Genomic DNA, 25,252 nt, shown 5'->3' with positions numbered 1-25,252 from the left:
GTGTCCTGATAAAGCAGACGATAGGCCACTAAAGATACATTTCTGATGCTGCGACCACTCAAGTGGCGCTCTCTCAATAGTCTCGACAGTGGATGGGGAGGGGGGGAAGAATATCTTACCTGGGAGAGAAATAGTGGAGCGAAATCCCTCCGACGAGGATGATGCTGAATGTGATGGATCTGACAAGGGTCAGGATGTAGATGAGCCACATGAAGCAGCCATTGCTGGGGTACGATCCACCACCGCTGCACTACACGCATGGCTAGATCAGTGGAGTGCAGTTCCATTTGCCCATGTGGCAGAAACTGGGCATTCTGCTGGACCCGAGTCTCCCATGGTGTCTGCCATCCTTCCCATATACGCAAATGCCAGAGCCGCAACAATGGACAGAACATGAATGGACTGCTCCAGCCTTCTGTCCAGTGTGGCAGCTCTGCCTGATGTTCTCCTGCCTGTCTCTACATCTCCAACATGCCTCTTAGGGCTGGTTCCAGTGGCTCATCATCATCTGAATTGGACTCAGCAGGGGCCTGATCTCCAGCAGTACCAGAGACCTTGGCTGTCAATGCCTCCACCTGCTGCGTGCGGATCCATGTCTGTGAGGTGATCACCAGATTGAGAATCCAAGTCTATTCTTAAATGAAGATCCACTGAGGTGCGTGTATCTGCACTGGTGGAGATCGCAGGTGACCACCGAGATCGTGCGAAGGCTGGGACTGTGTCATCTCCTGGCTGATGTCCTCCCATCTTGCTGGTATCTGGATTAGAGAAAAGAAAGATTTAGTGATTGACTAAGCTGGCTCATACAATAAAGATCACTCGCAGTCAATATCTGTGTAGGTGGAGACACTGGATGAATCTTCCTGGGCTTATTGGCAGTGCCGATCACCTTCCACGCAGGCACCGTCTTTGACTATTTTCCTGCGGCCTTTTCCCCATACATATTAAGGAGTTGAAGTTCTGGACTATCACCTCCCTTTTGGCCTGCACTATCTTGTCCTGCAGAAAGACAGAAGGAATGATTGTAAGACAGTTGGTTAAATGAGCAATTCAGAAGCACCCATGCCTGTTACTGCTAAGCATTTGTAAGAGATGGATATGTTAAAGTGGCTGGCACACTTGTCTGTTGCCCCATCTGCTGGTTGTGTGTGAAATCCTTGAGCTTTCTAACCCTGAGAATGCCTGATGCCCTTACAAGAGTGGGAGTTTGCAGTGAATACACAGATCGTTCTTTCTATTCCTGCACTGCAGAATGGTCCTTTCTTTGAACTCCGTGGATGCTAACTGCCCCAGTGACCTTCTCACGGGCTGCTGTGGTCAGATGGGAGGGCTTCCTGTTCCCATCCCTTGACAACATCGCCTCCCACCTTTCTTGGATTGGTTGGAGGAAAGTCTTCACAGAGGTATCATTGAACCGTGGAGCTGAAGATTGCTCTCTTCCCTTTGACATCTACGGTTACTCAGATCTGGAGCTCCTGGTCTGTAGTAAATGAATAGCTGGTTGTCCAGTTGCTGTTTAAATATTGTACCAGGGCCTTCAACCCCATGAGGTAATGGCGGGGTGGGTGACTTAGGTTGTTGCTTTATGCTGATGACCTGCTCCTATATGTCACCGAACTGGTCTCCTCTATTGACGAGATTATGAGACTGCTGAGGGACTTTGGCTCCTTCTCGGACTATCAGTTGAACCTGGGGATAAGGCAGCGAATCTGGCAGGATTACCCTTCTGGCCAGAGGTAGCTTCCGGTATCTGGACATCCAAGTAACACGTGATTGGCATCGGCTTCATAAGTTAAACTTTATAATCTTGTTAGATAAGGTGAGACTTGATTTGCAGGGATGGAATTGCCTCCTGTTATCCCTGGCGGGCAGAGTTCAAACCAATAAGATGAATATTCTGCCTAGGTTTCTAATTTTGTTCCAATGCCTTCCTATTTTTCTCGCTAAATCGTTCTTTGCTACGGTGAACAAGTTAGTGAATCCCTTTATATGGGCGGGTAGAACGCCGAGAGTTCACAGGGTGTACCTCTGAGGGGTTGACAGTTGGGAGGTTTGGTACTGCCCAATTTCCTTGTGTATTACTGGGCGGCCAACATGGGGAAGGTGCAGAGGTGGTACCGAGAATCGGACACCTAGGACTAGCTCCTCCTTCTGCAACTGGATCCTCGACTTCCTTACCCATAGACCACAGTCAGTAAGGATCAACAATGTCTCCTCCACAACAGTCCTCAATACCGGGGCCCCGTAAGACTGCGCACTTAGCCCCCTACTATACTCTATACACACACGACTGTGTGGCAAAGGTTGGCTCCAACTCCATCTACAAGTTTGCTGATAACAGGGCAGCACGGTGGCACAATGAGTAGCACTGGTGTTTCACGGCGCCGAGGTCCCAGGTTCGATTCCGGCTCTGGGTCACTGTCCGTGTGGAGTTTGCAAATTCTCCCCGTGTTTGCGTGGGTTTTGCCCACACAACCCAAAGATGTGCAGGCTAGGTGGATTGACCACGCTAAATTGCCCCTTAATTGGAAAAAATGAATTTGATTTGCTGATAAAACGATCGTAGTGTGTCGGATAACAAACAACGATGAGTCAGAGTTCAGGAAGGAGATAGAGAACCTCGTGGTGTGGTGTAACAATAACAATCTCTCCCTCAACATCAGCAAAACTAAGGAGCTGGTCATTGACTTCAGGAAGCGAAGTATCATACATGCCTGTCTGCATTCATAAAATATTATTTAAGATAAACAAACATTAACACTTTCCAATGAAAAGTTTTAACAGAGTGCTGAAGCTTAATTTGCTCAAGGATGGTGACTTCCGGTTGTGGCTATGCCTAGGTAGGTCGCACGTTCGGCAGCTCCCGCCGCGAACGGACTTTTGGGCTCTTCAGAGGGGCCCCAACAACAATTGTTCGACGGCTTCCAGTGTGGGAAGGTGACAGCAAGATCCCCCTGACATTATATGGATTGGACCAGAAGTGGAGCGGTTAAAAAAGTGATCCTGGTGCAGCGGAATGTGCGAGGGAGGAAAAGCAAGATGGCGGCGGGTGGAGACCAAGCAGCGTGGGTACAGTGGTCGCAGGAGCAGCAGGAGTTTCTTAAACGCTGCTTTGAGGAGCTGAAGACAGAAATGCTGGCGCCAATGAAGGCGGCGATTGAGAAACTTGTGGAGACCCAGAAGGCCCAAGGGGGGCGATCCAGGAGGTGCGGCAAAATGCCTCGGAGGACGAGGACGAGATCTTGGGCCTGGCGGTGAAGGTGGAGGCGCACGAGGCGCTGCACAAGAGGTGGGCGGAGAAATTTGAGGACCTGGAGAATAGGTTGAGGAGGAAGACTCTTTGGATTCAGGATCTCCCTGAAGGAGTGGAGGGGCCCGATGCTGGGGCATATATGAGCACGATGCTCAATTCGCTTATGGGCGCGGGAGCTTTCCCGAGGCCCCTGGAGCTAGATGGGGCTCATTGGGTCCTGGCAAGGAGACCCAAAGCCAACGAGCCGCGAAGGGCTGTAGTGGTGAGGTTCCACCGTTTTATGGACAGAGAGTATGCCCTGAGATGGGCCAAAAAAGAGCGGAGCAGCAGGTGGGAGAACACGGAGATCCGAATTTACCAGGACTGGAGTGCGGAGGTGGCTAAGAAGAGGGCTGGTTTTAACCGGGCGAAGGCGGTGCTCCATCGGAAGGGGGTGAAGTTCGGGATGCTGCAGCCAGCGCGATTGTGGGTCACGTTCCAAGATCGGCACCGTTATTTTGAAACGCCTGATGAGGCATGGAACTTTATCCAGTCAGAAAAATTGGACTCAAACTGAGGGTTTGTTGTAGGGGGATGTTTACTGTGTTTACTGCGTTAGGGGAATGTTCTTTTTGTTTTGGTGCTGGGTGGGGATGGGTGAATGGATTTGATGTGGGGCTGTGGGAGAGTGTGGGCGTCGGTGTTGGAGGGGCAGGGCCCCACGGAGGAAGAGGGGGGTGGAGGCCCAGGAATGGGGAGTTGGGGTAAGGCTGCAAAAAGGAGCTGCGTCAGAGGGGGCGGGCGCAGGAAAGTGTGGGCTTTTTTCTCGCGTTAGGGAAGGATGGGGCGGGGCCGGGGGGGGGGGGGAAGGGTGGTGCTGGAGAGGAGCGCACACTGACTGCCAAGGGGTGGGGGGATTCTCACACTGGGGGTCGATGGGATGGCGAAAGAGGCCGGGGTCAGCAGGAGTCTACCATCTACAACCGTGTTGGGTCGTTTGTGTATTTGAACACCCAACACGACATTATACCAGGTTTGGAAACTCGCCAGCGACTGTGAGACCTACCTGCACCTCTTCAGAGATCCGCCATCCTGCGCCATGGACACCATCAGCCCACCGCAGCCGCTCCAAATCGCTGGAAACCTCGGCGTCAACTGGAAGCTGTTTAAACAGCGCTTCCAGCTCTTCCTAGAAGCCACAGACAGGGAGAATGCATTGGACACCAGGAAGATCGCCCTCCTCCTCTCCACGGCGGGACAACACGCCATCCACATCTACAACTCCCTGGCATTCGCGGAAGGCGAGGACAAGACGAAGTACAAGACGGTCCTTCTAAAATTTGAGCAACACTTCAGCGTCAAAGTGAATGAGAGCTTCGAGAGGTACCTCTTCCAGCAGCGCCTGCAGGGTAAGGATGAGCCTTTTCAATCTTTTTTGACACACCTCCGTATCCTCGCGCAGTCCTGCGGCTATGAGGCCACCTCCGATTCCATGATTCGGGACCAGATAGTTTTTGGGGTCACCTCGGACACCCTACCCCAGCAGCTCCTCAAAATAAAGAGCCTCACCCTAGCCACCGCCATCGAAACCTGCGTCCTCCATGAAAACGCGACCAGCCAGTACTCCCAATTCCAGGTGGCCGAATCGGCACGGCAGGGGTCCTACGAGGCCGAGCGGGTCCAGTCGATCGAGTTCCTCCCGGCCCGCGGCCCGGACGAGGGCGGCCATTTCGCGCGCTTTCTGAGGCCTCCCGCGCTTGTACGCGGCAAAAGAGGAGACGTTGACGCAGAGGGACGTGACACGCAGGCACGCTCTACGCAGGACCGAACCGCGCATGCGCGGTGGCGCAATGAAGCCATGATGTCATGACGTGCGGCAACTGTGGATCCGCACACTTAAAGCGGCAATGTCCAGCCAAAACTCGACAATGCCTCCGCTGTGGCAAGATGGGCCTGCTGTCGAGCAGCTCAACCTGCCAACGCTCCGCAATTCCGCCAGCATCGCAGGGACGTGCGGACCATTCAGCCTCCATACATCGAGTCATACCCTGACGACGTACAGACCAGTGATACCGACGACCGGGAATCCTTCCGTGTTGCGGTAATAGACAGAAATCGGATGTCCCCAAGTAGGACCCACCAGCCGATGCAGAGTGCACAACGTTAATCCGGGCGATGCATGGTGTGCCACCCTAATGGACAAACGATCACCAATCACATTCCGCTTAGACACTGGTGCCTCCGCCAATCTCATTGCATGGTCAGCCTTCAACACCTTGAATGTCAAACCACAAATTCGGCCATCCCACTGTTAGTTGGTCGATTACAACGGTAATGTTATCCCAGCCATGGGGTTTTGCCAGCTCGAGGTTGTATACAATTCATACACAGCCACACTGTCTTTTGAGATAGTTGGATCCTTGAAGGACTCTCTGCTAGGCGCATAGGCGTGCAAGATCCTCCACCTCGTTCAGCGGGTACACACTCCGTCTCCAGAAGACACGTCCGATTTCCCGGATGCAGACCTTAGGGCACAGCTTCACTCGCTCCTCGCTCACAACCAGGAGGTTTTCGAGGGCATGGGCACACTGCCCTACAGTTACAGAATACGGCTCAAACCGGACGCCACCCCGGTCATTCACGCACCTCGTAGAGTCCCAGCACCACTCAAGGACCGTCTCAAGCAGCAGCTGCAGGATCTCCAGGATCAAGGAGTGCTTTCATGGGCCACGGAGCCTACGCCATGGGTCAGCTCCATGGTGTGCGTTAAACAGCCCTCTGGCAAGTTCCAGATCTGCATCGACCCGAAAGACCTGAACAATAGCATCATGAGGGAACACTACCCCATACCCAAACGGGAAGAAATCACGAGCGAAATGGCCCGGGCTAAAATTTTTACCAAGCTTGATGCCTCAAAGGGTTTTGGGCAGATTCAGCTGGATCAGTCCAGCAGGAAGCTGTGCACTTTCAACACTCCCTTTGGCAGATACTGCTACAATAGGATGCCGTTTGGCATCATCTCGGCATCCAAGGTGTTTCATCGAATCATGGAATAGATGATGGAGGGCACCGAAGGGGTGCGCGTCTACGTGGACGACGTCATCATCTGGTCCACCACACCACAGGAGCACATCAGTCGTCTCCAGCGCGTCTTTGCACGGACACGAGAGCACGACCTGCGCCTCAACCGAGCCAAGTGTTCTTTTGGCCAAACTGAGCTAAAGTTTCTGGGGGACCACATATTCCGGCCAGGGGTGCGTCCGGATGCCGACAAAGTGGCAGCTATTGCAGCCATGCCGCAGCCGGCAGACAAGCAGGCAGTGCTACGCTTTCTCGGGATGGTCAACTTCCTGGGGAAGTTTGTTCCCAACCTTGCCTCGCACACAACGGCTCTTCGCCACCTGGTGAAGAAGACTACGGAGTTCCAGTGGCTGCCCGCATACCAGAAGGAATGGGAGGAGCTCAAGATCAAGCTCACCACCGCCCCGGTATTGGCGTTCTTCAACACTACTCGAGACACAAAGATCTCGACTGATGCCAGCCAGTCCGGCATTGGGGCGGTACTCCTGCAACGGGACGACACTGCATCATGGGCCCCGGTCGCCTATGCCTCGCGGGCCATGACCCCCACAGAAAAGCGCTATGCGCAGATTGAGAAGGAGTGCCTGGGTTTGTTAACCGGCATAGATAAATTCCACGACTATGTGTATGGTCTTCCACAGTTCACCGTGGAGACCGACCATCGCCCCCTGGTCGGCATCATACAAAAGGACCTCAATGAGATGACCCCTCGCCTCCAGCGCATTCTGCTCAAGCTCCGGAGGTACGACTTCCAACTGGTCTACACCCCGGGAAAGGACCTCATCATCACGGATGCCCTGTCCAGAGCAGTGAGCACACCGCCCGAATCGGGGGGGTCTGTCAGTCAGGTTGACGTACATGTAGCCTTCACATTGGCCAATCTGCCAGCTACTGATGCAAGTCTGGCCCACATTCGCCGTGAGACTGCGGCTGACCCCCTTCTACAACGTGTGATGCGCCACATGACGGAAGGGTGGCTCAAGGGGCAGTGTCTACAATGTCCGGGACGACTTGGCCGTCATTGATGGTGTCCTCCTAAAGTTGGACCGGATTGTCATCCCACACAGCATGCACCGGCTTGTCCTCGAATAATTGCACGAAGGCTATCTCGGGATTGAAAAGTGCAGGCGGAGGGTCCGAGAGGCTGTGTACTGGCCGGGCATCAGCGACGACACCGCCAACATGGTGCTCAACTGCCCCACCTGCCAACGGTTTCAGCCAGCGCAACCCCCTGAGACACTTCAGCCCCATGAGTTGGTAACGTCCCCCTGGGCAAAGGTGGGTTTGGACCTTTTTCATGCGATCGGCAGGGACTACGTCATCATAATTGACTATTTTTCCAATTATCCGGAGGTCATACACCTGCACGACTTGACATCATCAGCTGTAATCAGAGCATGTAAAGAAACCTTCGCTCGCCATGGCATTCCGCTTACCATCATGTCGGACAATGGGTCCTGTTTTGCGAGCCAAGAATGGTCGTCTTTTGCTGCTTCATATGGCTTCACACACGTGACGTCCAGCCCTTTGCATCCCCAGTCGAATGGCAAGGCGGAAAAGGGCGTCCACATTGTGAAGCGGCTCCTCTGCAAGGCTGCTGATGCCGGATCTGACTTCTGTTTAGCCCTGCTGGCCTATCGCTCGGCCCCACTGTCCACAGACCTCTCACTAGCCCAGCTGTTGATGGGTCGCACCCTCAGGACCACTGTGCCGTCCATTCATGTTCCTAAACCCGACCATGCTCCAGTACTGCAAAGGATGCGACAGCAGCGTGCTCAGCAGAAGGTGGCACATGACACTCAGGCAACTGACCTTCCTGCCCTGCCCTGGAGACAATGTCCGCATACACCTACCTGAGAGTGGCTGTTCGGCGACTGCCGAGGTTCTCCGCCGCGTGGCTCCCCGCTCGTTCCAGTTCACATGCCTGGTGGCTCCATTCGCCGGCGTAATCGGTGGGCCCTTCGGCTGCTTCCACGCTCGCTACATGATCATGCACCGGTGCCACATCCTCCTGTTGTCCCTGATGTCGACTTTGTGGAGCTTCCTGCCACTCTGCCTATTCCTCTATCGCCCGTGGACAGGCCCATTCCTCAGCCGGTGGATCCTGACCCACCCTTGAGGCGGTCACCCCGATTCGTCGCCCACCTAATAGACTGGACTTATGAGCCTGTTTGCACATTGGACTCACTGAATTGTTGTGCAACAATGTTAACGTGTTTCTTTTTTTGTCGTTCCAGGAGTTCTCTTTTGATATTTGATGATTGCACTTGTTTTGTTTGTGGTACAACCTCGTTGCTCTGTTGCACCTGACACCTTCCTATGTATATTGTTTAGCCTCATGTACATATTTAAATATTTCACACACATACTCAGACGCACTCAGTACACACCAATATTCATTACCATGTAGGCACATATTCTTGTGAAAAGGGGGATGTCATGATATCCATGTTAACATATCATGGTGCAATCACGCACACACGCACACTGATGGGCAGGTAGACGGACCAATCAACACCCATTCAACATCACAGCCAATCACCAGTGAGGGCACACGCACTATAAAACAGGAACACCACAGTTCCCGCTCATTCCACCAGGAGATAGCTCAGAGCACAGAGCTCACAGCGCGCCACTCAGACATACACCATGTGCTGAGTGCCTCTCTAAGATAGTGCCAGGGCTGGGTCCACAGGTTAACTGGTGAAGTACGAACCACAGCCAGAAGTTAACAGTTGTTATTGTACAGAATAATAAAACAGAGTTGTACCATCTACAACCGTGTTGGTTCGTTTGTACATCGCAACACCCAACACGACAGATCCATGGAGGTTTGCCAGGCCGCTGGCCAGGGAATTTTCCTTCTTTTCCCACGTCCATAGAGCCTACTTCCAGATAGACTTTTTCATTTTGAGTAGAGCGCAAATCCCGAAAGTGGAGGGAATGGAATATTTGGCCATAGCCATCTCGGACCACGCCCCGCATTGGGTGGATCTGGAGTTGGGGGAGGACAGGGACCAGCGCCTGCTGTGGCGCCTCGATGTTGGCGAATGAGGGGGTGTGCGGGTGGGTTCGGGGGTGTATTGAAAGATACTTGAAGGCCAACGACAATGGGGAGGTGCAGGTGGGGGTAGTCTGGGAGGCGTTGAAGGCGGTGGTCAGAGGAGATAATCTCCATTCGGGCCCACAGGGAGAAGAGAGAGGGGATGGAGAGGTTGGTGGGGGAGATTTTAAGAGTGGACAGGAGGTATGCAGAGGCCCCCGAGGAGGGGCTACATAGGGAGCGACTGAACCTCCAGACGGAATTCGACCTGTTGACCACAGGGAAAGCAGAGGCACAGTGGAGGAAAGTGCAGGGGGCGGTGTATGAGTATGGGGAGAAGTGAGTCGGATTCTGGCACATCAGCTTTGTAAGACGGAGGCAGCGAGGGAGATTGGTGGAGTCAAGGATAGAGGGGGAATACGGTGCGGAGTGCGGTGAGAATAAACAAGGTATTTAGGGACTTCTATAGGGATCTGTACAGGTCTGAGTCCCCAGCGGGGAGGAGGGGATGCGACGATTCCTGGATCAGCTGAGGTTCCCGAGGGTGGAGGAGGAGGAGGTGGCTGGTTTGGTGGCGCCGATTGGGCTGGAGGAGCTGGTTAAAACATTGGGGAGCATGCAGGCGGGGAAGGCCCCGGGGCCGGATGGGTTCCCGGTTGAATTTTACAGGAAATACGTGGACCTGCTGGGCCCTTTGCTAGTGAGGACTTTTAATAAGGCGAGGGAGGGAGGGACCTTGCCCCCAACAATGTCCAGGGCGCTGATTTCTTTGATCTTGAAGCGGGACAAGGATCCATTGTAATGCGGGTCGAAGAGACCGATCTCGCTCCTCAATGTTGACGCTAAGTTGCTGGCGAAGGTGCTGGCTACGAGAATTGAGGACTGTGCCCTGGGGGTGGCTCATGAGGACCAGACGGGATTTGTGAAGGGTAGGTAGCTAAATACAAATGTGCGGCGGCTCCTCAATGTGATTATGATGCCCTCGGCGGAGGGGGAAGCAGAGATAGTGGCAGCTATGGACGCGGAGAAGGCCTTTGATAGGGTGGAGTGGGAGTATCTTTGGGAAGTGTTGCGGAGGTTTGGGTTCGGGGAGGGGTTCATCAGTTGGGTTAGGCTGCTATATAGAGCCCTGGTGGCGAGTGTGGCTACGAACTGGCGGATGTCAGAGTACTTTTGGCTGTACCAGGGGATGCACTTTGTTGTTTGCACTAGCAATTGAGCCGCTGGCCATGGCACTGAGGGAGTCCAGGAAATGGAGGGGATTGGTCCGGGGGGAGGGAGAGGAACACCGGGTGTCATTGTATGCTGATGACTTGTTGTATGTTGCGGATTCAGTGGAGGGGATGGCGGAGGTCATGCAGACCCTTGGGGAGTTTGGGGATTTTTCGGGGTATAAACTCAACGTAGGGAAGAGCGAGCTCTTTGTGGTGCATTCAGGGGACCTGGGAAGGGGGATAGACGAGCTACCGTTGAAGAGGGCGGAAAGAAGCTTTCAGTACCTAGGGATCCAAGTAGCTAGGAGTTGGGGGCCCTGCACAAGCTCAATTTGACGCGGTTGGTGGAGCAGATGGAGGAGGATTTTAAAAGATGGGATATGCTGCCACTCTCACTAGGATAGGGTGCAGTCGGTCAAAATGACGGTCCTTCTGAGGTTTCTCTTTGTGTTCCAGTGCCTTCCCATTTTGATCCCCAAGGCCTTTTTCAAACGGGTAAGCAGGAGCATCATGGGATTTTTGTAGGCGAATAAGACCCCGAGGGTGAAGAGTGTGTTTCTGGAGCGTAGCGGGGTGTGGGAGCTGGCGCTGCCGAATTTGTGTGGCTATCATTAGGCAGCCAATGCGGCGATGATCCGTAAGTGGGTAATGGAGGTAGAGGGGGCGGCGTGGAAGAGGCTAGAGATGGCATCCTGTGTGGGCACGAGCCTGAGGGTGCTGGTAACGGCCCCGCTGCTGCTCTCACCGACAAGGTACACCACGAGTCCGGTGGTGGCGGTGACGTTGAAGATCTGGGGGCAGTGGAGGCAACACGGGCTAGGTGGGAGCCTCGGTTTGGTCCCCGATTCGGAAGAATCATCGGTTCGTCCCGGGAAGGATGGATGGGGGGTTTCGGAGCTGGCATCGGGCAGGGATTAGAAGAATGGGGGACCTGTTCATCGATGGGACATTTGCGAGCCTAGGGGCGCTGGAGGAGAAGTTTGGGCTACCCCCAGGCAACGCTTTCAGGTACATGCAAGTGAGGGCGTTTGTGAGGCGGCAGGTGAGGGAATTCCCGCTGCTTCCAGCACGTGGGATTCAGGACAGGGTGATTTTGGGTGTATGGGTTGGAGTAGACAAGGTTTTGGCGATTTACCAGGAGCTGAAGGAAGAGGAGGAAGCCTCGGTGGAGGAGTTAAAGGGCAAGTGGGAGGAGGAGCTTGGGGTGGAGATAGATGAGGGTCTGTGGGCTGATGCCCTGAGTAGGGTTAATTCTTCCTCCTCTTGCGTCAGGCTCGGCCTAATACAGTTCAAAGTTACTCACAGAGCGCATATGACAGGGGCGAGGTTGAGTAGGTTCTTTGGGGTGGAGGACAGATGTGGGAGGTGCTCGGGGAGCCCGGCAAATCACGTCCATATGTTCTGGTTGTGCCCGGCGCTGAATGGGTTCTAGAGGGGTTTTGCATGGACAATGTCCAAGGTGGTGAACGCCCGGGACAAACCGAGCTGGGGATTGGCATTATCTGGGGTATCGGACGAGCCGGGAGTGCAGGAGGCGAAAGGGGCCGGTATTCTGGCCTTTGTGTCCCTGGTAGTCCGGCGGAGGATTTTGCTACTATGGAAAGATGCGAAGCCCCCTAGTGTGGAAGCTTGGATCAATGACATGGCAGGGTTCATCAAGCTGGAGAGGATAAAGTTTGCCTTGCGAGGGTCTGTGCAAGGGTTCCTCAGGCAGTGACAACCGTTCCTAGACTATCTCGCGGAGCGTTAGGAGGAGGTCAGCAGCCCGGTGGGGGGGGGGTTCTTTTGGGGTGGCGTTCGGGTAAAGATGGGGGGGCTTTCCCTATTTGTGCTTTTAAATGTTATATGGGGGAAATCCAATGTATAATTTCTGATTGTTGTGTTTTTGTTTCTTCTTGTTTGGGGGGGAGGGGGGGGGGGGTTTGTTGAACATTTGTTGAAAAATTTGAATAAATATATTTTTTTAAATAAAAAAAATTCCTCAAGGGTCAGCAACAAAGAGTTCATAGATTTGAGATAATTGGTAAAAGAACTGGAGGTGAGAAGAAGAGAATGTTTTCACAAGTTTTGATTTGAAGTAACATTTTGAATAGTAACTTTCAAAAGGAATTGAATAAGTACATGAACTTGAGTACTTGATAAGTACTTGAATAAGTACTAGAACAAACAGTGTTGTTATCTCTGGGTTGTTGCCCGTGCCACGTGATAGTGAGATGAGGAATAGGGAGAGAGAGCATTTAAACACGTGGCTACAGGGATGGTGCAGGTGGGAGGGATTCAGATTTCTGGATAACTGTGGCTCTTTCTGGGGAAGGTGGGACCTCTACAGACAGGATGGTCTACATCTGAACCCGAGGGGCACAAATATCCTGGGGGGGAGATTTGTTAGTGCTCTTTGGGGGGGTTTAAACTAATGCAGCAGGGACATGGGAACCTGGATTGTAGTTTTAGGGTAAGGGAGAATGAGAGTATAGAGGTCAGGAGCACAGATTTGACGTCGCAGGAGGGAGCCAGTGTTCAGGTAGGTGGTTTGAAGTGTGTCTACTTCAATGCCAGGAGTATACGAAACAAGGTAGGGGAACTGGCAGCATGGGTTGGTACCTGGGACTTCGATGTTGTGGCCATTTCGGAGACATGGATAGAGCAGGGACAGGAATGGATGTTGCAGGTTCCGGGGTTTAGGTGTTTTAGTAAGCTCAGAGAAGGAGGCAAAAGAGGGGGAGGTGTGGCGCTGCTAGTCAAGAGCAGTATTACGGTGGCGGAGAGGATGCTAGATGGGGACTCTTCTTCCGAGGTAGTATGGGCTGAAGTTAGAAACAGGAAAGGAGAGGTCACCCTGTTGGGAGTTTTTTATAGGCCTCCTAATAGTTCTAGGGATGTAGAGGAAAGGATGGCGAAGATGATTCTGGATATGAGTGAAAGTAACAGGGTAGTTATTATGGGAGACTTTAACTTTCCAAATATTGACTGGAAAAGATATAGTTCGAGTACAATAGATGGGTCGTTTTTTGTACAGTGTGTACAGGAGGGTTTCCTGAAACAATATGTTGACAGGCCAACAAGAGGCGAGGCCACGTTGGATTTGGTATTGGGTAATGATGGAAAGGGATAAGTATACACCGCAGGGCAAGAGTTATAGCTGGGGGAAGGGCAATTATGATGCCATTAGACGTGACTTGGGGGGGATAAGGTGGAGAAGTAGGCTGCAAGTGTTGGGCACACTGGATAAGTGGGGCTTGTTCAAGGATCAGCTACTACGTGTTCTTGATAAGTATGTACCGGTCAGGCAGGGAGGAAGGCGTCGAGCGAGGGAACCGTGGTTTACCAAGGAAGTGGAATCTCTTGTTAAGAGGAAGAAGGAGGCCTATGTGAAGATGAGGTGTGAAGTTTCAGTTGGGGCGATGGATAGTTACAAGGTAGCGAGGAAGGATCTAAAGGGAGAGCTAAGACGAGCAAGGAGGGGACATGAGAAGTATTTGGCAGGAAGGATCAAGGAAAACCCAAAAGCTTTCTATAGGTATGTCAGGAATAAGCGAGTGACTAGGGAAAGAGTAGGACCAGTCAAGGACAGGGATGGGAAATTGTGTGTGGAGTCTGAAGAGATAGGCGAGATACTAAATGAATATTTTTCGTCAGTATTCACTCAGGAAAAAGATAATGTTGTGGAGGAGAATGCTGAGCCCCAGGCTAATAGAATAGATGGCATTGAGGTACATAGGGAAGAGGTGTTGGCAATTCTGGACAGGCTGAAAATAGATAAGTCCCCGGGACCTGATGGGATTTATCCTAGGATTCTCTGGGAGGCCAGGGAAGAGATTGCTGCACCTTTGGCTTTGATTTTTATGTCATCATTGGCTACAGGAATAGTGCCAGAGGACTGGAGGACAGCAAATGTGGTCCCTTTGTTCAAAAAGGGGAGCAGAGACAACCCCGGCAACTATAGACCGGTGAGCCTCACGTCTGTAGTGGGTAAAGTCTTGGAGGGGATTATAAGAGACAAGATTTATAATCATCTAGATAGGAATAATATGATCAGGGATAGTCAGCATGGCTTTGTGAAGGGTAGGTCATGCCTCACAAACCTTATTGAGTTCTTTGAGAAGGTGACTGAACAGGTAGATGAGGGTAGAGTAGTTGATGTGGTGTATATGGATTTCAGCAAAGCGTTTGATAAGGTTCCCCATGGTAGGCTATTGCAGAAAATACGGAGGCTGGGGATTGAGGGTGATTTAGAGATGTGGATCAGAAATTGGCTAGCTGAAAGGAGACAGAGGGTGGTGGTTGATGGGAAATGTTCAGAATGGAGTACAGTCACAAGTGGAGTACCACAAGGATCTGTTCTGGGGCCGTTGCTGTTTGTCATTTTTATCAATGACCTAGAGGAAGGCGCAGAAGGGTGGGTGAGTAAATTTGCAGACGATACTAAAGTCGGTGGTGTTGTCGATAGTGTGGAAGGATGTAACAGGTTACAGAGGGATATAGATAAGCTGCAGAGCTGGGCTGAGAGGTGGCAAATGGAGTTTAATGTAGAGAAGTGTGAGGTGATTCACTTTGGAAGGAATAACAGGAATGTGGAATATTTGGCTAATGGTAAAGTTCTTGAAAGTGTGGATGAGCAGAGGGATCTAAGTGTCCATGTACATAGATCCCTGAAAGTTGCCACCCAGGTTGATAGGGTTGTGAAGAAGGCCTATGGAGTGTTGGCCTTTATTGGTAGAGGGATTGAGTTCCGGAGTCGGGAGGTCATGTTGCAGCTGTACAGAACTCTGGTACGGCCGCATTTGGAGTATTGCGTACAGTTCTGGTCACCGCATTATAGGAAGGACGTGGAGGCTTTGGAGCGGGTGCGGAGGAGATTTACCAGGATGTTGCCTGGTATGGAGGGAAAATCTTATGAGGAAAGGCTGATGGACTTGAGGTTGTTTTCGTTGGAGAGAAGAAGGTTAAGAGGAGACTTAATAGAGGCATACAAAATGATCAGGGAGTTGGATAGGGTGGACAGTGAGAGCCTTCTCCCGCGGATAGAAATGGCTGGCACGAGGGGACATAACTTTAAACTGAGGGGTAATAGATATAGGACAGAAGTCAGAGGTAGGTTCTTTACGCGAAGAGTAGTGAGGCCGTGGAATGCCCTACCTGCTACAGTAGTGAACTCGCCAACATTGAGGGCATTTAAAAGTTTATTGGATAAACATGTGGATGATAATGGCATAGTGTAGGTTAGATGGCTTTTGTTTCGGTGCAACATCGTGGGCCGAAGGGCCTGTACTGCGCTGTATTGTTCTATGTTCTATGAAGTGGGGGGAGTGGGACTAATTAGATTATTCTTTCAAATGCTTTGGTTGGGGCAGGCAAGCTCGGCCAAAAGGGATTTTATCACTTTCTGACCTCTGAGGTGCACAAATCCAGGAGACCACAATGACCACTTTTCCAGCCAATCCACTTACATTCCCTCTCTTCGGTCATCTTCCACCTAGTTCCTTCACGATAGAAATGAATCAAAAGGGCAACATGGTGGAGCAGTGGCTAGCACTGCTGCCTCACTGCGCCGAGGTCCCAGGTTCGACCCCGGCTCTGGGTCACTGTCCGTGTGGAGTTTTCACATTCGCCCTGTACGTGGGTTTCGCCCCCACAACCCATAGATGTGCAGGGTAGGTGGATTGGCCACACTAAATTACCCCTTAATTGGAAAAAATGAATTGGGTACTCTATATTTATATTTAAAAAAAAAAGAAATGAATCAAAAACTGAAAAATTTCTAGCGCTCGCAAGAGGCACTGTTGAAGATTGGTGTAATTACTGAAGTCCGCAAAATTGGTTTCCGTTTCCCTTTCACTGTGCTGCCCCAATTTGCGATGGTACACACATTAAAAATCAGTTTGGGACAAATTTTGCCATTTGAAATCAACCAGAGCGGCAAAATAAAATTACATTGCTGTACATTCCTCTGGAAAAGTGAAAGTTTAAACATGCCTGAAATGTCTGTGCCTTTTATTTTGAAAGGTTGAAGCAAAAAAATTTGTTATTAGTTCTGCTTATCCTTGAATTCTTTTTGTGTCCTGCTGAAGCAGTGTCAACACAGGCTTTACAAAGGAGTAGTTGCCCCGGGACTGCCTATTAACCTGGTTGTAGGGAATATCCGTTCTCAACTTCACACCTAGGCCACTGTCCTCACACCAGGGTAGAACTTCATACATGGATAAAGGGAAGTTTGCAATTGCTGCAATTTTGTCACCATGACTATCCTCCTGAGATCTGATTGTGGAGCGTCATCGGTGGTGTGCATGGGAGTTCCTATTTATTGGTCCAATTTTCTGTCATTGATCAAAGTTGTGTTGATGGATAATCAGTAGCATACTTGGGTGGTGTATAAATACATAATGTAATAAATAGTATGCACATTAATTTGTACCTGAAGCAGTCTGTATTATAAATGTGACAGATTCCCCAGCAATAACAATATGTAATCCTATATTTAGTGCATAAATACTGCTGGTTGATTTTTAGACTTTTGCTGACTGACACTTTTTAATCTGGAATAATCAAGTCACTATTGTGAACCTCTGAATAAAATCACATATTTAAAGTATGAGGAGCATTTTCCTCCTTTGTATGTGAAATGTTTCCACAGTGCCATCTACTGGCTGTTTCCTTGCCAAAGAGTGAGCACTCGCTCATTTTTATTTTTAAAAACAAGACTCCTTTTGTGCTGACATCCCTTGGTTTTATTTTCTGCCTCGTTTTGTATTTTTTCGACACGGTAACTCTTGGTAACCAAACAGTAGCTCGTGGTAACCTCATCTGAGGAACTCGCTGTTGCAATTACTGTGCCCAATAAGTGTGAAATACCTATTTTCGAAGATGCATGATTTCCCGTTGATCTTGTGATTTAATTGTTTATGTTCGTTCAGCTCTGGCACAATAAGGGGTCAATAATTCTAGCAATCCAATTCCCTAAATGATTGCACAATTTGTTGAATGTGCAGAAAATGATGGCGTGTTGCAGAAGAGTAGTTTGGAGGTTGTAGTCAAATTGCCCAAAATGACATGCCTGCTGTTCTGAGGTGTTGGGATTAACGCGTGTTATTGGGTCGAAAGAGGGAAGACTATTGGCCTTTGGGTGACTGGTCGAAAAGCAAAATTTCTGCGGGTGCTGGAAATCTGACATATAAAGAGAAAATGCTGGAAATATTCAGCAGGTCTGGCAGCATCTGTGGAGAGAGGAAGGGAAATAATTTTTCAGAACAACCTTTCGTCAAAAAGTTAAGTCCCAATGATATGTCATGAACCTGAGGTATTTAATTCTGTTTCTCTCTCAACAGAGTATTTCCAGCATTGTCTGCATATTATTACTATCAAGTGATCAACGCTGAAATTAAGTTGCCTCAGTAGTCACTCCTCATCTTAGCATTCCTAAATTCACCAGTAAACTATGTTGGATAGACCTAAATACTACTTTGAAAGCTTTCAGACCTGATTTTGGTCCAGATGTTTTGTATATTTTTTATGCAGCAGCATAACAGCACAAAATAAATGTTAAATCTTGTCATACCTAAAGGCCACTTTGTGCAATTGAATTTTGCAGTGTTTGTTTCCAATCGGGTGTCTCCTGTCATTGAAGAACCATCAAGTGATAACAATAGAGGCACTGGGATCTGTAAAGAAAGGTTTACACCCCATACAACAGCGACTGGCCGATTACAATGGAAGTCAGTGTGGATACTGCAGCCCAGGTTTTGTCATGCAGATGTATGGGTAAGGATGGAAAACTGTCTATTTTGGACATCGATCCAAATATCTTCGATGCTTAAATGTAAATTCAATTACCTCTTGGGATGCTGTAGAACTGTTTTTTTTTAAATCGCGTTTTCCTGGGAAAAGGCTTTTTTAAAATCTCCACACACAATGTGATACCAAAACAAAACTTGTGGGAAGTATGGCTCTTAAATGTCAGCAACAAGCTGTCTTCTTATTAACTGTGTGAAAATAAAACCGAAAACTGAAATAATAACATGTGAAACACTTGAATCCTGTAGGCCAATAATTCTTGAAACCTGCTGGTGTCCTCTGCTGCTACTATTCCCTTAGTAGGCCACATATACAGCGTAGATGTCTGGGTACAGGTCATGTATTGCACCAACCTTCTCCCAGGGAAATTTCTTATCCTCTGTTTAAGGATCAACGGGGCCTTTAATTTTTTTCATAAATTACTTATTTCTTTTTATAGGTGTGCAGACCACAATCATACAATAGTATAACAGAGACGAAGGCCGTACAGCCCCATTGAGTCTGCCCTGGCTCATTTGAAGAGAAATCCAGCTCGTTTCATTCCTCTGTTCTTTTCACATATCCCTGCACCATTTTCTCCCTCCAGTATTTATCCAATTCCCTTTCGATGGCTGCCACTGAATCTGTATCCACCACCGTATCAGGTGTTCCAAACCCAACCACTTGATCTGGCAAATAGATTTTCCTCATGTTGTTTCTGCTTCTTTTGCCAATCACTGTAAATCTATAGCCTAGTTATCAACCCATTAGCCATTAAAAAAGGCTTCTCTTTACTCACTTGATCTAAACTGCATGATTTTAAGCACTTCTATTAAATCTCCCCCAGCCCTCTTAAGAGAAATAAGAGAGCCATTGCTGAAGGGGTTTTCAGTGTTTTATAATCAGTGTTTTAAAAGTGTGTTCTGTCAATTCCCAATTATTCTCTTAAGAACTCTTACAACTGCCACTGGATCAGCCAGTCACCTGGTACCTGTGCCGACCCTACACTCAGCCAGTCTAAAACCAAAATCGTGGGAACCTCTGACACAAGGGCCAGGATTTTCACTGAGTCAGGATGACTCAGGAGCCCTTTAAAAATGGTGGGTAGGTCCCGATTCCAGGATTCCCGACCCCATTCCGCGGCTACTTGATTTTCAGGAGTGCCTTGAAAGGCTACTGGCTGGTTCCTGTCAAAAGCCCACACCCGGCATTCCCGACATGGCCGGTCCTATTGCAGAGATAGGCATGTCCTGCTCCTCTGCAATTTTTTAGAGTGGGGTCAGGTTTTTAAACTTCATGGCGCCTTAGAGGAGTCATGAAGCCTAGTCTGCAAAAGGTAAGTTCTGGTCCTTCATGACCCCCATGTCAAGTTGTGACACAGCCATGCCCTTTGGTTCTATACGGTGGGTCTGTAAATAGATCACTTGGCATAGGGGCTTGAGGGGCCATTGGGAGTGAATGGACAGGCATGAGGTGCCATTAGATGGCTCATGGCAAATGTTTGGAGAGTGAAGAGTGAGAGCTGGAGTACCTTTGTGTATTTATTTTAACTGCACCGAAGCAGGCCCTTTAAACAGGCCCTGTGGCTGCCTCCAAACATTTTCCCAAGTTGGCCCTAATCCAGCCCGCATCCTCCCTCGGGGATGAAGATCCGGCCTATGTGGGCATTTCCTCCTAAGGTGGACAGGTCACGCCGGGAATTTTCCTGACTCCCGCTCTCTCAAAGATGAAATTCCAGGCCAAGGAATCCTTACTGCCCCCACCCACCCTTCCCGTACCCTTTCTGACATCATTGACCAGGTCTGGGAAGGCATGTGCTCTGCCACCAACCAGCCAACATGGATGCTTGACCAGGGCCTTTTGTATATGAGTTTCAACCTATTCTTCCAATCACACCCCACAGTTTGAGCAAGCTTATGCCAAAATATAATATCCAATCTTTCTATTTCTTTTTACTCTATCTAAATATTATATATCCTACTTTACCTGTGTACTCAGCTTATTTATGAAACTGTAAGTTTAAAATATTCTTTGTTTTGTTTCCCCTTCATGTAAAGTTTACATTCATTTTAAAAGTGGATCCACATGGGATGAAAAGGATAAATACCAGAAATAAAGGCTGTGTTTTCCCGTCAATTCTAGTTCAAAACTTTGTGCATTAATGTGACTAAATTGATTTTGTTGCAAATTTCCAGTATCAAATATTCCAGAGCTATTGTAGATACTTTCTCCACCTTTAACACTGTTAGGCAGGCAGTGCAACCTGTTTGTAGCACAATATAAGTTAAAATATATTCCACTGGCTCCTTTAATGCATTTTAATATGGAGCATTTGCATTAAAATGGATGAATTATTGATGCAAATAGTCGTAAGCAGGTATGGTACAATTGGGATTATGGAGACATGACTGGAGGTGACCAGGGATGGGAACTGAACGTCCAGGGGTATTCGGTATTTAGGAAGGACAGAAAAAAAAGAAAACGGGGAGGAGTTGCAGTGCTGGTTAAAGAGGGAATTAACACAATACTGAGGAAGGATATTAGCTCTGACAGTGTGGAATTTGTATGGGTAGACCCGAGAAATACCAAGCGGCAAAAACTGTTGGTGGGCATCTTATATAGATCCCCAAACTGCAGTGGTGATGTTGGGAATGGCATTAAACAAGAAATTAGAGATGCATGCGATAAAGGAACATCTGTAATTATGGGTGATTTTAATCTGCATATAGATAGGGCAGATCAAATTAGCCACAATACCAAAGAGGAGGAATTCCTGGAGTGTATTCCGGATGGTTTTCTCGACCAATAATTTGAGGAACCAACTGGAGAGCAGGCCATCCTAGACTGGGTACTCTGTAATGAGAACAGAATTATTGGCAATCTGGTTGTGCAAGATCCCTTGGAGATGAGTGACCATAATATGAAGAATTTTTCATCAAAATGGAGAATGCACTAGTTGATTCTGAGACTAGGGTCCTGAAACTTAATAAAGGAAATTATGATGATATGAGCTGTGAGTTGGCTTTGAACGATTGGGGAACGTTACTTAAAAGTATGACAGTGGACGGGCAATGGCAAACATTCAAGTAGCACATGGGGGAACTGCAACAATTGTTTATTCCTGTCTGGCACAAAAGTAAAATGGGAAAGGTGGTCAATCCATGGTTTACAAAGACAATTACTATTCTATTCAAGGGAGAAGCATACAAATTGGCCAAGAAAAACAACATGTCTGAGGATTGGGAGCAGTTGAGAATTCCGTCTGACGTATGAGGAGAGATTGAATCTGTTAGGATTGTATTTGCTGGAGTTCAGAGGAATGAGGGAGGGATCTCCATGAAACCTATAAAATCCTAACAGGACTAGGGTAGATTCAGGAAGGATGTTCCCGAAGGTGAGTGTGTCTGGAACCAGGGGTCACGGAGTAGACTATTTAGGACAGAGATGAGAAAATTCTTTACCCAGAGAGTGGTGACCTATGGAATTTGTTACCACGAAGTAGTAGAGGCCAAAACATTGTGGGCGGGATTCTCTGTTGGCTGATGCTGAAATCGGGAAACGGGATTGGCCGAATAGGTTCCGATGACAAAATTGCGATGGGTGCTGGCTTGACGCCAAATCGCAATTCCCCGTCACCTCGACTGCGACATCAATGCAGTCTGGAATGCACGTACAGTAGACTGGTTGCATATCATGAGTATTCTCTGGAGCCTCCGCGATTGTCCACCTCCGATGGGCCGAGTTCCCGATGGCGTGGTCCACTTGTGCTTTTAAAAATTGTGAAACTGGGGCCGTGGCTGCTGAGGCAGAGAGAAGGGGTACGGAAAATGTCCAACAGTGCGGTAGTTTGCAGAGAGTTGTGCCGCTGGCCGGGAGGACTTCTGCCAGGGCCGGGAGGAGTAGCGGGGTTGACCAGGAGGTGGGCTGTGGCGTCGAGGTGGACGGGCATGGAACACCATTGCCGCAGCCGGAAAAGCAGCCATGCAGCTGCGCATGCTGCTGACAACCCACTGTGGACTTATGGCCCACATGTAGTATGGGTGTCCCCCCACGCGACTCCCCAAGTGCCCTCTGACCCCAGCCAAACCATCAGCTGTCTGGGTGCGCTCCAACACAGCCAATGCCGTCTTATTGGCTGGGATGGTGTTTGTGGGGAGTGAAGTGTGTATATGCAGCTACAGCTTGTCAGCCACCCGAGTGTCAATCACGGACCCGGTGAATCCTACACCATTTTTCAATGGAATCAATTGTGTTCCACGTGGCGCCAGTGCTAGCCCTTCCACAGTCGCTGAATCAGTCCAGGTTCAGCGCCAGTTTTGCTGTCGTGAAAGTTCACAAATCCTGCCCCGGTGGCAACACTTAGTCTCAGGAACGGAGAATCCAGCCCTGAATGTTTTCAAGAAGCAGTTAGATATAGCAGTTAGGGTGAAGGGGATCAAAGGATATTGGGGGAAAGCAAGATAAGGGTATTGAGTTGGAACATCAGCCATGATCATAATAAATGGTGGAGCAGGTTTGAAAGCTGAATGACTTCCTCCTGCTCCTATTTTCTATGTTTCTTTTTTCCCTTGAATTTTATGACTTGTGAATGCTCTTTTTAGCAGTGACAGTTGTGTGAAGTGTCAACCCTGACTTAGTTGTGAGCACACTTGACCCTGCAAAGAATTTGCGTTTAAGCCCCATTCCCGAACTTGGCAACATAATCTAGGCTGGCACTTCATTGCACTACTGAAGGAGTGCTACACTGTCACCGAGTTATCATCTTTCAGACGACGCGTTCAACTGAGGTCTCATCTGCTTTCTCCCTACCTTTCTTACGTAGATATAAAAGATCCCACAGCACTATTCAAAATAGAGCAGAGAAATTCTCATGTTATCCTGGTCAATATTGATCCCTCAACTAACAATTAAAACAGATGATTTGGTCATTTATTTCATTACTATTTGGAAGTTTGACGTGAACAATTTGGCTGCCGTATTCCCTGAATTAATGCAGCGACACCAATTCAAAAATACTAAATTGGCTGTCAGGTAATTGGAATGTCTTGAGGTTGAGAAGTACAATGTCAATGCAGGTCCTTCTGAACCCTTCTTTGTGGATATGAATACCTCTACTATTCTAACCTGATAGCTCTTATGTGATTGAATTGGAACAAATATCGCAAAATTAAAAAATTAAGGCTCAATGTGTCTGTTCAACATAACCCTCAGCACTTTTTTTTTCATTTTGTACTTTTTACAACTAAGTTGATTCCAAGCACAACTGCTGCCAACTACACCCAACATATTTGCAGTTCAGCTGGTGTGACAGATGTGATTGTGAGCCTCCTGCATCTGTCATTGTACCACGCGCTGCTTGGGAAATGGGGTCAGGCTGCAAGTGGCTTCACTTGATTATATCCTTGTGTTTGGCAGATTAGTGATAAAAATTAGTGATTCCATCAACAAGCATGTCAAATTAATGTAGCTTTTTTAATAAATTGATAAATGTACCAAAGCTTTGCAAATGTTTGTGGTTACTACTACATTCTGGAATTATGCCAGTGAAGTATTTCTGGAGGCGCAAAATACATTTTAATGATTTTTCAAAATCCATGAAAACGTCTGGTGTATTTTTAGGAAACATTAGAGATGCTAGTCCATAATAGAAAAGGTTGAATTCTGCCATGAAATAGATTGTTCATGCAGTTTGTATTTGGTTTTAAAAACAAAGGGTTGCTGTGTCACTGCTCACATTTCTGATGCAGCTAGCTTCCTGATTTGAAGATCCTGGTGAGGGATCGTCCAAAAACAGGTGATTCAATGAGTCATCAAATGTCTCTGGATTCTTACATGTCAGTATTAAACAAGTACATTTTTGGAACCTCTCTGCTAACGGTTTAAAAGTAAAGTTATCAGGCTACCCATCAGACCACCATGTTCATGTAGCAGGTTGTTGCATACTTGCTGTCTAAATTGAGTTGGCTATCTTCCCTCCTCAATTCCACCTTAATTAACTTGCTGTCTTTATATGATGATCATGTCTGATATGTTGATTTAAGTGCAACAGTTGTGATATGATATTAGTTATTGATATGTAAGGAGCCAAGTACAACTGAGTGTCAACCTGCATGCAGGTTGGACATTTCTCTGTATAGTCTGTTTTAAGTAACCGACCTGTTCAATTGTGTTGACCAAACTCTGTTCTGCTGATCAGGGAAGCAGAAGCGGTTCAGGTAATGTTGTACAAAAGGCCATTGGACTGATTTGTCATTTAAGAGGGATGAGTTTTGAGGAGCAGTCAGAAAACCTAGACTTATTAGACAAAGTTGAGATTCAAGTCCCACTCCCGGGTTTGAAAGCAGAAGTCAAGGTAACACTCCTGTGCAGTTTAAAGGGGAAACTACACTGTCAGGGATGCCATCCTTGGAATGAGACATCAAACTAAGGATGTAAGAGACCCCCTGGCATTATATCGACGAAGAGTGTGGAGTTATCCCCAGTCTCCTGACCAATCCATAAAATAGATACAGTGCAGAAGGAGGCAATTCGACCCATCAAGTCTACACTGATCCTAGGCCCACACCCCCGCCCCATCACTGCAAACCCGTGCATTGATCATGGCCAGTACACCAAATCTGCATATCTTTGGACTGTGAGAGGAAACCGGAGGAAATCCACGCTGGCACTGGAAGAACGTGCAAGCTTCATACAGACAGTCACCCAAGGCCGAATTCGAACCCGGGTCCCTAGTGTTGTGAGGCATAAGTGCTAACGACTGTGCCACCGTGCTGTCCCCTGTATTTATCCTTCAGTCAACATTACAAAACAGATTACAGTACTTTGTTATTATTATATTTTGTGGGAGTCTTCTGAGTGTGAATTAGCTGCTCTATTTCCTACATTACAACAGTGACTACAAAATTAGTTCATTGG

At 48.6% G+C, this 25,252-nt stretch overlaps 1 protein-coding gene across 3 annotated transcripts in view; it reads left to right on the top strand.

Annotated features, from left to right (window-relative positions):
- LOC140429339 (xanthine dehydrogenase-like) overlaps window positions 1-25,252 on the top strand; it is a 452,003-nt gene that overhangs the window by 238,902 nt on the left and 187,849 nt on the right. For all 3 annotated transcript variants that reach the window (XM_072516190.1, XM_072516191.1, XM_072516192.1), the window contains one exon: window positions 18,156-18,325. In XM_072516190.1, the coding sequence (XP_072372291.1) occupies window positions 18,156-18,325 (170 nt within the window). The remainder of the gene's footprint in view (window positions 1-18,155; window positions 18,326-25,252) is intronic.

This window comes from Scyliorhinus torazame, chromosome 9 (genome assembly GCF_047496885.1).
Source record: "Scyliorhinus torazame isolate Kashiwa2021f chromosome 9, sScyTor2.1, whole genome shotgun sequence".
Lineage (NCBI taxonomy): Eukaryota > Metazoa > Chordata > Chondrichthyes > Carcharhiniformes > Scyliorhinidae > Scyliorhinus > Scyliorhinus torazame.
The sequence above is the reverse complement of the archived record's forward strand: the minus strand, read 5'-3'. Positions and strand labels throughout refer to the sequence as shown.